The 15,459-nt window shown below is 32.4% G+C and overlaps 1 protein-coding gene across 4 annotated transcripts in view; it reads right to left on the bottom strand.

The window, feature by feature from the left end:
• The window catches only part of LOC126883257 (serine/threonine-protein phosphatase 2A 56 kDa regulatory subunit gamma isoform), a 244,275-nt gene that overhangs the window by 185,080 nt on the left and 43,736 nt on the right, over positions 1–15,459 (bottom strand). Inside the window, exons 1-2 of one of the 4 annotated variants that reach the window (XM_050648564.1) lie at positions 13,918–13,936; positions 6,359–6,479 (exon numbers count right to left, since the gene is read on the bottom strand). In XM_050648564.1, the coding sequence (XP_050504521.1) occupies positions 6,359–6,458 (100 nt within the window). In that variant the 5' untranslated portion in view covers positions 6,459–6,479; positions 13,918–13,936. Of the gene's footprint in view, positions 1–6,358; positions 6,507–6,566; positions 6,698–13,917; positions 13,937–15,459 lie in introns of those variants that run through there. The other 3 variants (XM_050648559.1, XM_050648561.1, XM_050648562.1) reach the window with 3 other exon arrangements.

Genomic DNA, 15,459 nt, shown 5'->3' with positions numbered 1-15,459 from the left:
GGTTTCTTATTTGGAAGTGTATTTCTCGAGATATTACACCGTTTCTATAATTTACCTATGGTATCAGGATAAATCGTTTTTCCCAATTATAGCGCCATCTATCCACAGTTCGAAAAAATGTCTTGAATAAAAGTTGCTTACTTTTACGTAACGAATCCAAATCTGCAAGAAAAACTAGGGGTTTCCATTTAAGATTTTAAAGTTACCCCCCACTCCACCTCCAGGGGGTGTAGTGGGAGTTGGTGTTTGGTGTCATTGGATAGATTTTTGAAAATGATTGAAACACGTATTTTTCAGTTTTTCCATCCGATGTTTAGTTCGCGAAATATTCGACCGTTCCACTACTTTTGGGACACCCTATATATAAATCGGCGTTTATTCGTATCAAATTTCAATACGATACGAAACAAAACTTCAACCAAAACTCGAATTCAAAAAATTCGTATTTTTTTCGTAGTCAGAAAAACCACCGGTAGAGACGTTTTGTGCTACAATTAACATTAGAATTCGTTTTGTCGTATTAATTAATTACACGCTTTTCTTTAGTTCAATCGTTTGGGTCAAATCTTTGGACGTTAATTGGACTGCCTTTTCTTCAATGCAAATAACTAAAAATTTGCAGACATATGCATTCGCGGGAACAATACACAAATAGTCAATAAAAATTTTTTTGTTTATTAATTGTTTAAATAAAAAAAACGATTTTAACGGAAATACTTAAATTCTCTTGTTTTTTACAATGAAGAAACTTGAAACCTTTACGGATTGTAGCTAATTATATGAACTATAGATAATTTCACTTTTTACGTTAATTGTTTACGTTATGCTTCATAAATAAACAATAAAGTTTCAAATTTTTTGCCGATTCTGACTACTTTTCATGTTTGTACATCATATGTTTTATACATATTTTAATAAACATGACGATATATTTTAATGTTTGAAAAGTGTAAGACTAAAAAGTAAAAAATAAAAAAATAGAAAATATTTTTAAGAAACGCTTTTCTTTAGTTACGAGTAACTAAAATTAAATATAATATTATAAAAAATCAACTAAAAAGCAACAAATAAAAAAATTGAAAAAATCTAACTCATTCGTTAAAGAAAAGCGTGGTGTGAAAACCGTTTATTCGATGAAGACGCGCCACGATTTTCTTTTACGAATGTGGTAGATTTTTCAATTTTTTTTATTATTCTATTCTCTGCTATATTCTCGTCCATAAATCTATGTATTGTATAATATATGTATATTACTTGTACGCCAGTCAATGAGAGCAAGAACAGGATATTACCTCCGAATTCGATCCTACTGCATGGATTTTAATGAAATTTTGGGAATTTTATCCTCTACTTATCTCCTAATTCAAAGTCTACCCGATATACTATGGCGCTTTTTTTGCGGGCGGTTCCCACCCCTTCCCGGGGTGGAAATATTTTTGGTTAAAATAACCACGGAAGTGGCTAGAGAACCTAATTCTAAGCAAAAACATCTTTATAATTTTTTTTTGAAAACTCAATACTTTTCGAGTTATTCGTGGTTGAAAATTGGCCATTTTCAATGAAACCTAACAACTTTCCAAACGGTTTTTTGCGAAGACCTTAAAAACGATGCATCTGACTAAAAAAACTATATAAAATATTTTTGTAGCTGATAAAAAACAAAGAGATTCGTTCTTTCATAATTTCATAAATCTTCTAGTTATAATACAAAAAGAGATATGGTAGGTGAAAAAGTTTTTTCTTTGTGCATGCTCAAATCGGTGTATTCAACTTGAAATAACAAAGAAATGGTCGATTTTAGGTGTATAATGCTACCAATACCTTTGGAGTGCTCGAAAAGACCTTTAAAATAAACAATATTAAATGTCGACTACATTCAAACTAAGCGAGATAAGCTGCAAAAAAAAAATTAATGACTAATGTATTTTAAGAAAAAATGAGAAGTACATTTAACACCTCATACACCAGAATTGAAATGCATCTTTTTCCTTCTACAATACCTTTTATTATAGTGATATTCCTATGAAGTAAAGGAAAACAGACGTACTCACAATCATTTAATTTCACTACGACGACCGGTACAATATACAGATCATCGTCAGGTCAGCGTTACAAGTGATTAAATAATGCCGTTGCAAGGGATGATTTGTAAGGTCATCAGTAACATGATTTCAAGTCCAGATTATGCTAGCAGGATAACTAGGTAAAGGACTCGGTAGGCGGACATGCTTCGTAGGTTAACACACAGTGTATCGGGATAGTTCTTGAAGGTAGAGATGTAATGTTAAATAAAAGAAAAGACGGAAGAAAGAAAACCAACTAGGAACTAACAGTCCTTTGTAGGATATTTTGTTTGTGATTTGTAATCAGAGAAAATGTTAAATTGAAAACTTTAAAACGGTGAAACCGATAGATCATATAAAAAATAGAAAACCGGGGAGATTTTCATGATTTTTATCATAAAAAGGGGGCCAACTTTATTTTGAGCGTAACCAGCTTATTTTTAATGCTAGAAATTTTTATAAACAATTAAAGTGAAGCTTTTTGTAAACACTTTAAAAAAGTTTAAATGGATTTTTCCCGAAAAGTGCTTAATTTTTCGGTGATTTCACGTTGAAATATTCGATTTGGAATTAGACGAATAAGAACGTATTTTTCAAGAGCTACAATTTTGCTTTTTGCTCAGTTTACTTATACACCATGTTTTTAGTGTTTTTATGAGCTACACGTTTGCTAAGAATATTTTTTTCGATAAAACATTTACTTTTTGAGTTATCTGCGGAAAACCGTCTGAAAACGTAGTTTATTTGTCGAAAAATAAATATTTTCAATCGCAAATATCTCGAAAAGGATCGACTTTCATAAAAAATTCTATAGAACGAAAGTTGCTTATAATCAGTCAATTTATCCATTTCCAGGCTTATCTTGAACGTATGGTTTTAAACCCCGAGAAGGGGTGACTGTCACCCCCCAAATAAAAGCAACCAACGGCACAAATTCACTTTAAAGTGGAGGGTAAGTAGAACCTAAATCCAAATTTCCATGCAATTCGGAGTTGCCCCTGAAAATTACACGATATCGCCGTATTTCCCGTTCATTTACTGAGCTATTCTTAATAATACACACACCCAAACTTAGTCAGAGTAGTTCAAAGTAATATTTATTTCTTTTGAAAAAACTTGTTATTGTTGCGAAGAATAAAGGTTTTTATTGAAAATAAACAAATATACAGGGTGTAACAAAAATACAGGTCATAAATTTAATCACATATTCTGAGACCAAAATTAGTTCGATTGAACCTAACTTACCTTAGTACAAATGTGCACATAAAAAAAGTTACAGCCCTTTGAAGTTACAAAATGAAAATCGATTTTTTTCAATATATCGAAAACCATTGGAGATTTTTTATTGAAGATGAACATGTGGCATTCTTATGGTAGTAGTATCTTAAGAAAAAATTATAGTGAAATTTAGACACCCCATAAAAATTTTATGGGGGTTTTGTTCCTTTAAACTCCCCCAAACTTTTGTGTACGTTCCAATTTAATTATTATTGTAGTACCATCAGTTAAACACAATGTTTTAAATTTTTTTTGCCTCTTAGTACTTTTTCGAAAAGTCAGTTTTTATTGAGATATTTTGCATATTTGTCAAATCCACCACTTATGGTGTATGGCTAAGTACGATTATGGAGACTTGATAATAATAGGAAAATTTATTTATGATTTACATTTTTAGGTATACATATTTTGAACCATATTAAAAAAGAAGCCACATCTCGATAAAAGGTGCCTTATCGAAAAAATACAAAGAACCAAAAAAGTTTTAAAAACACTGTGTTTAACTAATGGTATCGCAGTAACAGTTTAATTGGAACGTACACAACGATTGGGGGGGGGGTTAAAGGAACAAAACCCCCATAAAATCTTTATGTAAACCGATTAGAAAAGAAACCGCAACTCGATAAAAACTGCCTTGTCAAAAAATACTAAGAGCCAAAAAGTTTTAAAAATATTGAATTTAACTAATGGTATCACAATAATAACTTAATTGGAACGTACACAAAAGTTTGGGGGGGGTTTAAGGGAACAAAACCCCCATAAAATTTTTATGAGGTGTACAAATTTCACTATAATTTTTCTTTAAGATATTCCTGCCATAAAAATGCCACATGTCCATATTCAATAAAAAAAATCTCTAATAGCTTTCGATATATTCAAAAAAATTGATTTTCATTTTGTAACTTCAAAGGGCTGTAACTTTTTTTATGTGCATATTTAATGTACTAAGGTAAGTTAGGTTCATTCGAACTATTTTTGGTCCCAGAATAGGTGATTTAATTTATGACCTGTATTTTTGTTACACACTGTATAAGACAATCGGATAGTAGGTACAGCTCGGTACGGTATAGGTTATTTGCTTGAGTTGCAAATTGAACGAAAATAAATAAACTAACTTTTGCGTCCAAAAAAGAAAATATGCCTGGTGTGAGGTTATAGAACTTACAACAAGGACAGATTATTGGTCTTGTGGAGAAAGTTATGTTCTCAGAGGGACATAGCTGTAGAGCTAGGCGTAATACAGGGCGTTCTTTCCAAAACCTATGCTAGGTAACAGGAACTAGGAAAGCTCAAAAATTAAGCAGGGGAAAGTCGCCAAAAGTAATAACAGCTCTCCAAGATCGTTTAATTGTCTAATAAGCTAGAAGACACCCAACCAATTATCACCTGCAGCTCCAAAGGCAGCTTTTGGAAGCTACAGGTGTAACTGTTTCAGTTGAAATGATAAGAAGAAGAGTTCGTACCAAGAAGTATACAGCAGGAGACAGTTATGGATTTCCGAGTTATCCAGGCAGCACAAGATTGATCGCCTAAATTGGTGTCTTCACCACCAAAACTGGAACATTCGGAATTGACAAAATGTGCTATTTTCAAAAAAAAGTCAGGATTTGTGTAAAATCAGATGACCCATGAAATCGTGTACTTAGAGGTCGAGAAAGACAAGCAAGAACGAAAACTGTCAGATCTGTTTACAAATATACAAGGGGAAGTGTAATGTTCTGGAGAGGAATTGTGATCCGTAAAAAAACTCCTTTATTTTTCATCCAATCAACTTTAATTGCTCACAGGTATGTTGATAACCTGCACTCAGGCTCTGGAGAGGTGCAACAGGAGAAAATTTAATTTTATTGCATGATAATGGACCTCTACATACCATTAGAGTGACTACAGACATCATTGAAGCAGAAGGTATCCCTTGTTTGGAGTGGCCTGCTTGCTCACCCGAGCTTAATCCACAAAACACCGCATGGCTAGTACAAGCTGCTCTTAAAGGACGGAGCAACCTACCCCAACAAAATGTTGATAATTTGATTACGACGGTCCCACGCAAACTGAAGCTTGCATAAGGACTAGAGGTGATAACACTGACTACCAAAAAAACAATAAAAATAAAAACAATTAAAACATTATTCGTTTTACATTGAAATTTTGTATGCTATTGACTTTAAAATAACTACATACTTTCAATTTGTTTGTTAAATACTTTATTGTTTTATTTAATTGTTATGTATTTGTTATTAAATTGCTTTAAAATAAATATTGTTTGACTTCGTGTGTTTGTTTTTTTAAATTCGCACGAAATAGTAAGAAATATCAGATGATTCCATATAAGTTTGGGTGTGTGTATTAACTTTGTTGTTGTGACTTTTTTTAAATTTATTTATTATAATAGTCTCCCGTTTTATATCGCTCACGTGGCTTTGGGAGTATAGCAGGGTAGTCTGCTAGATCTAGGGCCTACGGTATACAAGGAAGGTAACAGGGCCAGTGCTACGCTTCAACCGCCTATTATTACCCCTGGTTTTACCCAAGGTACTCATTTTATTCAGGCTGAGTCGACCTGGGGCCTATAAACATTTTAAAAATGTCTAGTTGTTCTTACCGGCGGTAGGATTTGAACTCCGGACCGCCGGCACGCTAGCCTAGCACACTACCACTCGGCTACGCCGGCCCCTAAATTTATTTATTACCGTTCTATATTTATCTTTATATATGATGTTTAAGCTGTTTAATGTTGAGTGCATCAATCTCCTCAATAGTGAAAAAAGATTAAACACTTCAATAAAATAACTTTATAAAATACGTCCACCGGGATTATAGCCATTTCCTAATTATTACATTGACAGTAGGTATCAATGATAAGATATTACACATCGATGTACGTTTCACTTAATGTTTTGATTTAACTTGTTTGAAAATGAATCATGACGGTTCCATAAAATGGAACAACTGTACATTTTACATATTGCGATATTTTTATTGAGATAAAAAGCTTTATAATTACTAAAATAACTTACCTCTTAGTGACGGTAATACATCCAACTCCTGATTTTTGGGAATGTTAAATCTCGACTGCCTCTTCTCCTTCCTAGCATTCGCGGCAGCTCCTGCAGTCATTTTGTTTTTATTTATCGGACTCTGCGGAGGAAGAGAAAGGCTGTTAGACTGAAAAAACACCACGTTTAACTACACACTTCACATACACACATACTCTCTAGTTATTACCAATTCGACTACTCCCTTTTTACGTCTCCGAAATATCCCACTGAGAGCCATTATGTTTTCTTCTTGTTGTGACAAAAATTGTTTTAATTTCGAAAGTGTTTCATGTAGATGTGATTCGCCAATAGTAAACAAATTCTTTAAATAGATAGATACACTAAACCAAGCCACAGCGTAAATAGGTATTAGAACACTAAATATAAAACAAAATATTTTCCACGGCAGTGATATTTTATTATAGGCCAGTCAGTCCAAAATATCGCATAAGATTTTACTTAAATCGCATAAGAATTCAGGGTTGGCAGGTTTATAATAAACCAACATGCTTAAAACCTTGATTTAAACCAACTGGTTCTTTAAGAAAAAACCTGATTTTTTTATTGAGCCTCCAAACTGGTGTTTTTACTAATAATAACTTTTTTGTAAAAACTTACACATTTTGAGTTATTGGTGAAAAATTGGTTAAAAACATGCATTTTTCTCAAGAAAAATTAAAATCTTTGATCTTTAATAACTCGAAAAGTTTTGATTTATTTTAATAACTTTATATAACAGATTTTGCTTGAAATTTGTCTCTCTATCGAATTATGTGGTTATTTTTAATTAAATAATTTTCACCCCCGAGAAGGGATGGCATCCACCCTCATGGTAAAAGCGCAAGTTGGCACCATGTCACCTTTGTTCCTTGAGATATCCTCTAAGCACTCACCAATTTTCATGCAAATCGATCGAGGTTCAACGAAATCGGAGGTAATAGCTCATATCCACCTTCAGTGACAACACTAATATCCCTTTTATTATAACATACGCGAATGAATCAAAAAACAAAATGTTAAAAAAGCCTAAGGATACAATTGAATTATAATTGCAATATTTTATAAATGTTAGAATATTCCACACCGCATTCCTAGCTTTGAGAAAAAACACAGGATGATTGAAAACGACAGTATACAATGACATTTATGTACCTGTCTAGCAACAACATTATTACAGCGAAATAAGCCACAATTTTACCAAAAAAATTATTCTATTAACGTTTCGACGCCGTCGGCGTCGGCAAAATACAACATAATACTAAATTAAACAAAAATGTTGTTGCTTACTAAAAAATTCTTCTAAATTAAACGTTAATAAAATCATTTTTTTGGTAAAATTGTGGCTTATTTTCCATTGAAAATAATTGATTATAAAAATGCCACAAGGGAATAGCTTCAGAACGACATTCTTAAAGAATAAGGCTATAACATATTTAAAAAAATATTCAAATCGGACAATATTATTTATCAATAATTAAATATTTTTTATAGTAGATAGTAGATAATATATCAGGAGGCTAGCGACAATCTAACCAATAGTTTAGCAATAATTAAAATGTTAATTAAAAAATTTCGGTCGAAATAATAACCAGAAAGATTATGACATACCAGAATAGCATAACTATGATTTTCGTATAAAAAAAGCACTATACCTATTCAACGTACTTTACAGAATTGAAATTTGACTATTTGAGCGGTCTCAGGAATGTTATAAAGAAACAATTTTTTGGCTTATACACAAATAGAACTCCTCAGAAAATATTAGATTAAATTAAATTAAGTTAACGCTGTTGAAAAGGGCACGGCTTCTGTTCCCTTTTCGAAGAATAAAAAAATTGCATTACGAGGAGTGGTTCCAGGTATAACCGGTCAAATTTGGTATCCCCAATTCTTTCATCAGATCGTACATCTGCTGTCTGTTTACTGTGTCGTAGGCCTGCTTAAAGTCGATAAACAAAGCATGTAGTACTGTTTTATAGTACTGTAACAGGTAGTCTGTATTTCTTTTAAGGCAAATATTTAGTCGGTCGTTGATCTGTTGTTTCTAATACCTGCGTGGTATTCTCCCAATATTTTTCCAAAAATTTATTTAATCTTTTTTTATATACATACTTTGTGCCAAGATCTTGTACACTATTTCTAGCAGTGCAATGCCTCTATAGTTTTCACATAGGATTCTATCACCGTTTTTATGTATAGGGCATATCCTTGCTATGGTCCACTCTTCTGGCATTTTTTCTACTTCCCGTATTCTTTTTATCAGATCATACTATATCTCTTTTTGTAGTCTTTTCCCTCCTGATTTTATCATTTCCACCGATATTTCTGTTATTCCTGGGCTTTTGTTATTTTTCAGGCACTTATTTCGTTCTCTATCTTTTGCTCTGTGGGTATTTATATTGCTATCTGATCATCCTCAATTTCATGGTTTGTTTCCTTTTGTAGGTACTTCGTTCTTATTTAGCAGTTCTGTAAAATAGTTTTGGCAGTTTTTCATAATTTTTCCGGCTCATTTATCAGTATCCCTTTATCATCTCTCATGTATGGGTTGTTCTTCTGATATCCTCTCTTTGCATTTTTTTCTTCTATTTCTTTCAGTTTGTTCTCGTTGTATTTTCTTTTTTTTTACATTTACTTTTCATGATTATTCTCAATTCTTTGTATTCTTCTCTATTGCTATCTTTGTTATTTGTGGCAACTGAAGATTGGAATAAATGTTTTACTAATTGGTTTGCACGTATGCAAAAGTGTATCGATCTTGGTGGGACATATTTTGAAAAGCAATAAATTACTTTAAGTCTATATTATATTTTTTGTCTTTACGGCTTTATGAAAAATTAAGACAATCCTCGCATATATATGGCTATATGGACACGTAAATGAGGTACTTCGTTTTTGTTTATGTAGGTACTTCGTTCTTATTTAGCAGTTCTGTAAAATAGTTTTGGCAGTTTTTCATAATTTTTCCGGCTCATTTATCAGTATCCCTTTATCATCTCTCATGTATGGGTTGTTCTTCTGATATCCTCTCTTTGCATTTTTTTCTTCTATTTCTTTCAGTTTGTTCTCGTTGTATTTTCTTTTTTTTTACATTTACTTTTCATGATTATTCTCAATTCTTTGTATTCTTCTCTATTGCTATCTTTGTTATTTGTGGCAACTGAAGATTGGAATAAATGTTTTACTAATTGGTTTGCACGTATGCAAAAGTGTATCGATCTTGGTGGGACATATTTTGAAAAGCAATAAATTACTTTAAGTCTATATTATATTTTTTGTCTTTACGGCTTTATGAAAAATTAAGACAATCCTCGCATATATATGGCTATATGGACACGTAAATGAAATGCTATTAATATGAATAATGAAGATTCTATACTACGGGGAAAAGAATATCCGCAGGTTATATGAAATAATAGTCAACAGAATCCAAAAATAAATTATAAATTTCGTCCTCCACACCAGGCTTACACAGCATAAACACAATGAAAAAATGAAAACAAATCTATTTTAAAGCCAAACTTGAGTTAGAACACTGTTTCTTTGTGGCGCCTCGGTTTTTATGAAACATCGTACTGGGAATAAACCAAGAATTATAGAACAAATTCTTTATTTCATAACAAGGAACTTGTACATTTTTGTTTTATTACATAATAATGTTCAGTTCCGTTTAAATATAAGATTTCCAAAATTTTACGCCTTAAAACCTCATAATAGCTTAGAAGAACACATATAATTATTATTCTTCTATGTATTTAAATCGTTTCAAACGACCTAAAAAGCGCGCGAACCCTTGTTGTGACGTCATATTTTCATATGTATTATGTATGACATTTCTAACGTCTCATTTAAAATTACATACAATTTTGTTTACTTGTATAACACATTTTTTGAAGAGATAGTATTGAATTGTGTGTGTTTTTACTATGGAAAACAAAAGTAAATACTACTGTGAAAGTGTTGTTTAATACCATTATGTTAAATTAAAACCATTGAAACCCCCAATAAAATATTTATTAGATTACCAGTCTATACAAAGGACATTAAAGACATTTTAGTTCATTCTCAAGGTCTTCATGGATGCGAAGCTAATTCTAATGTAAGTATCTGTTGTTTTAATGTAATATCTGTTGTTTGCTTAATAGTTTTTTTAATAAATAAAATGTTTTTTGAACAAAAAGAACAGAACTTTTGAATACAGAATGTATATAGATGTAAATGATAATAATAATAATGTAATATATACCTAATATTAATTCTGTGAAAAATGTTGATCCTTTTGAAAATATGTGACCACCTGGCCACCATAAACATATTTACAAAGAAATACCCTCTTCGGGCATTTTAAAAAAACTTGTCTTAAACAAAACACTCAAATATTATGAAATATACAGTTCACAGCAACAAACTATCTAAATATTTATAAAACTGAAATACACCATAAAATGATTACAAGTAAATGAATATAAAACAAAATGAATTAATGGCGCTAAGTTTAAACTAATAAGACTTTTTAATGCAATATATAACACCGGAGTGATTCCCACAGATTGGCTCAAATCCATCTTTGTCGCAATACCTAAAAAACACAATGCGAGAAAATGCTCAGAATATCGATTAATTAGCCTAATGAGCCACACTCGTTAAGATTTTCCTAAGAATACTTCACAACAGAATTAGACGCAAATGCGAAGAGGATCTCGAAGATACCCAATTTGGTTTTAGAAATGCTATGGGAACCAGGGAGGCACTTTTTGCGCTTAACATCCTATTACAAAAATGCCGTGACCAAAGAAAAGATTTATTTGCATGTTTCGTGGACTTCGAAAAGGCATTCGATAAAATACAGCATGTAAAATTAATGCAAATACTGAAAAATATCGGAATAGATGACAAGGATATTCGTGTCATTAAACATTTGTACTGGAATCAAACTGCTATCGTAAAAATTGGAGATAACTACACCGATGAAATCTCCATACAACGAGGAGTCAGACAAGGTTGCATTTTGTCGGCAACATTGTTCAATGTTTACTCGAACCAGTTATTTAAAAAGGCACTTGAGAGACAGTCGTCTCTCAAGTGCATGTGATTAGATATGCAGACGATACAGTAATTCTGTCAGATAATATTGAAGGTCTCCAAATTCTGCTTGATCGTATTCACGAGGTAGGAGAGGAAATTAGCATTAAAATAAACTCAAACAAAACCAAATTTTTAGTGTTTAGTCGTGACCCACATCCCGATGCAAAGCTTCAATTAAACGGAGTCCAAGTTGAGAAAGTTCACAAAATGACATATTTGGGAACTGTGATGACGGACCAACTAGATCCTGACATAGAAATAAATCGTAGAATAGTAATGACTAAAACTACTTTTATGAAAATGAAGTCATTTCTTTACAATAATCATCTCAGTTTAGAACTAAGACAAAGAATGGTTAAGTGCTATGTTTGGTCCGTACTTTTGTATAGTGCAGAAGTGTGGACGCTAAAAGTATTGATCATGAACAGAATTGCAGCAATGGAAATGTGGATTCAAAGACGGATGCTGAAGATACCCTGGACAGCAAGAAAAACTCATGAAGAAGTACTAAGGAGTGTCAACAAAGATAGAGAACTGCTAAAGACTGTTAAGCATCGAAAAAGTCTTATCTGGGACATATGGTGAGGGGAAGTCGATATAAAGTATTAAATCTGATCCTTAAAGGCAAAATAGAGGGCCGTAGAGGTGTAGGAAGAAAACAGGTTTCTTGGCTAAAAAAAATTCGTGAATGGACTCAGATATCAAATGCAGGACAATTATTCCATATTGCAGTAGATCGAGAAGCCTTCGCAATGGTGATCGCCAACGTCGGATAATTCTGATATGGCACGTGAAGAAGAAGAAAAAGTTTAAACATTACAATATGACGTCACAACCAATGAGAGCGCGTTTTGGGCTAAGTGCTATAATTTGAATTTTCTCTCGATTTTAATCGTTCTTTAGGGGCCAAATGAAAGACAAAAACAACTTTTTTTCTTTGATGTAGAGGGTGTTTCTAAATAAGTATGAAAAACTTTAAGGGGAAATTCTGCATGCAAAAATAATGCCAGTTTGCTTAATAAACATATGTCTGCAAATGCTTCGTTTCCGAGATAGGGGGTGTTGAAATATTTCTTTCAAACTGCCAATTTATTTATTTGAAAATGAAATTTGATGGGTTTTAAGAGGCAATTATTGCGCTTTTTTTGACATAGTCTCCCGTTTTATACCGCTGATGCGGCTTTGGGATTATGGCAGGGTAGTCCGCTATATCTAGGGCCTACGGTATACAAGGAAGGTATCATGGCCAGTGCTACGCTTCAACCGCCTATTATTACCACTGGTTTTACCCAAGGTACTCATTTTATTCACGTTGAGTCGACCTGGAGCCCATAGACATTTTTAAAAATGTCAAGTTGTTCTTGCCGGCGCTGGGATTTGAACCCCGACCTATCAGTACTCGAGCCAAGCATACTACCGCCTGATAGGCCGGCCCTGCTTTTTTGGCATACAAATAAGAATTTTGTATTCATCATTAGCGCGCATACGGGTAATGGTCTGAATTTTTTTAAAGAAAAAAATAGCACGCCACTGAGATATTTCAAATTAAAAATTATTTTTGAATTCCTCGTTTAATTTTTGATAAAAAACCTCTCTTGTCTTATTTTCATATGGTGCACCGTTTTTATGTAAAAAAATAAAGATCTTAACGCGTATTTTTCATTTATTTAATACATTATCAAGAACTATCTAATGCAATAATACTAAACTAGAACAATAATAGAAAATAACACTAGTAAGATTTAAACTAGGCTCAATGCTACAACAATTGTTCAAAATGACCTCTTTCAGAGGTGACAGAAGAATTTTATATTCATGATTGGTGCGCATACGGGTAATGGTCTGAATTTTTTTAATGAAAATAATAGTACGCCACTGAGATATTTCAAATAAAAAATCAGTTTATGTTTGATTAAACTTCCTATGACGATTTGAAATCTTCTTCAAACTTCCTAAAATCTTTAATCGCGATTATCTCGAAACAATTTTTTTGTTAGTTATCGGGTTTTCGCCCGAACCCCTCGATAAGATGGTTGTATTTTAGGTTTTAGACCATCCAGAACTTTTTATTAAGAATCACTTTTTTCGTAAAATTAATCATAAAATAGTTATCAGAATTGAAATGAATTGAAATGAACTGAACTGAAAATAATGTTAGTTATCCATAATTTTTAAAAAAAAAAATTTCAATTAGAAGGTGTAATTGTGTATTAGTATTAGAATATAGTTTTTAATTCCAAACAACTTTTCATAATAGCAATTTTCAATATTGTGAAAAATAAAGTTACTTTACGCTTGAGTGAAATTCAAACTTTTTGACATACTTCGTATAATATAGAGTTGATATCTGATGGTTGAATATTCGGTTTTAGACCTTACAGAACTTTTTATGAAGAATAACTTTTTTTCGTAAAATTAATAATAAAAAAGTTTTTCATATGGATACAACTTACCGACAAATCGCCAACATCACTTTTGTTATAATAAAAAAATGTATGTACAATCGATATTAAAATATCCTCTTAAGATATTAAGATACCATCTATTTTGCACTCATCCACCATATGGAGTAGACAGTAGACTTGAGTAGACCCTCGACTAGACCCTCAAACATAAAATATATTATATTGATACTGTCTTATTCAAATAAGATGGGTCGATAAAGTGGAAATATGTACGTAATACGTCGCATAAGGACCGGAAATTACATCGACTATAAAAAAAATAAAGCTCGAATATGTGGGCTAACTTATGAGAGAACATGTACCCTTTAGATAAATGTCACATCAATAAGTGTTGTAACCTAACTTCTGTGACAGCTGGGTAGCATCAGAAAGTGTTCTAATAAATTTACTTCTTTTATTAGGTACTCATGTTGCAGTGTACATGTTGAGTATAGGTTCCGTCACTTGGTAAGGCACTAATTTGCATATTATTGCACTTATATAGAAGTCAAATTTAAAGTTTCTTCCTAAGCCACGCCTTAGCAATAAATAATTTCAATACTCAGTAATAAAATTTCAATGTCAGTGACCAATCACTAACTTAAAATCGGACTATTTTTCTTCTTCTTCACGTGCCATCTCCGCGACGGAGATTAGCAATTCATCGTGGACTATTTTTAGATGCGCCATAATATGCAAACTCGGGCCTTCCCGAATGACGGGACCTCTACTCATAATTTATGTTAACCCTTGGATGTATTACATTATGTAAAATATTTTATATTTGTTTGTGTTATTCGTATTATACGTATTATAGTGCAGTGCAGTCACTGAAGGTTTTCACCTCCGATTTCGTTGAACCTCCATAGATTTTCATGAAAATTGGTGAGTAGTTAGAGGATACCTCAAGGAACAAAGGTGACATGATGCCAACTTGCGCTTTTATCCGGGGGATGGATGCCACCCCTTCTCGGGGGTGAAAATTATTTTATTAAAAATAATACCATAAATCGATAGTGTGGCAAATTCTAAGCAAAATTTGTTATATAGTTATTATAGCATTACGCTATAATTACTATTTCTGCTAATTTTATTATCTTATTTCTTTTATTATTTTTTCTCAAAAACCAAACAAAGTTGTCATTCGAAATGCACATTCAAATACAAAGATTAAGGGCTTTACCCTGTCACATCTGTTTTTCGTCTATGCGGGCAACAAACTGCACCCTCATTAATTAAGTACTTTATCAGACAATTATTGTGTCAACAACTCACCTAATGCATTCGTTCTTAAAACTGTAAAAGTAGACGCCAGACCATAGTGATTTATTTGATCATCTGGTCAGGGGAAAAAGGAACACAAAACATTATTATCGTTGTGGTTTCTCTTCTTCAGTCACTACGCAGCATGCGAACCATTCACACACACACACACACCGACTCGACCCTCTCCGAGAGACCTAAACGAACACATTTTCGTTACAACAATAAAATCACCGTTCGTTTGTACACATTATTTCTTGGTCGTTTTATTACATTTATTTCAATTAA

Source organism: Diabrotica virgifera, chromosome 4 (genome assembly GCF_917563875.1).
Source record: "Diabrotica virgifera virgifera chromosome 4, PGI_DIABVI_V3a".
NCBI lineage: Eukaryota > Metazoa > Arthropoda > Insecta > Coleoptera > Chrysomelidae > Diabrotica > Diabrotica virgifera.
This window is presented reverse-complemented; position numbering and strand designations above follow the sequence as displayed.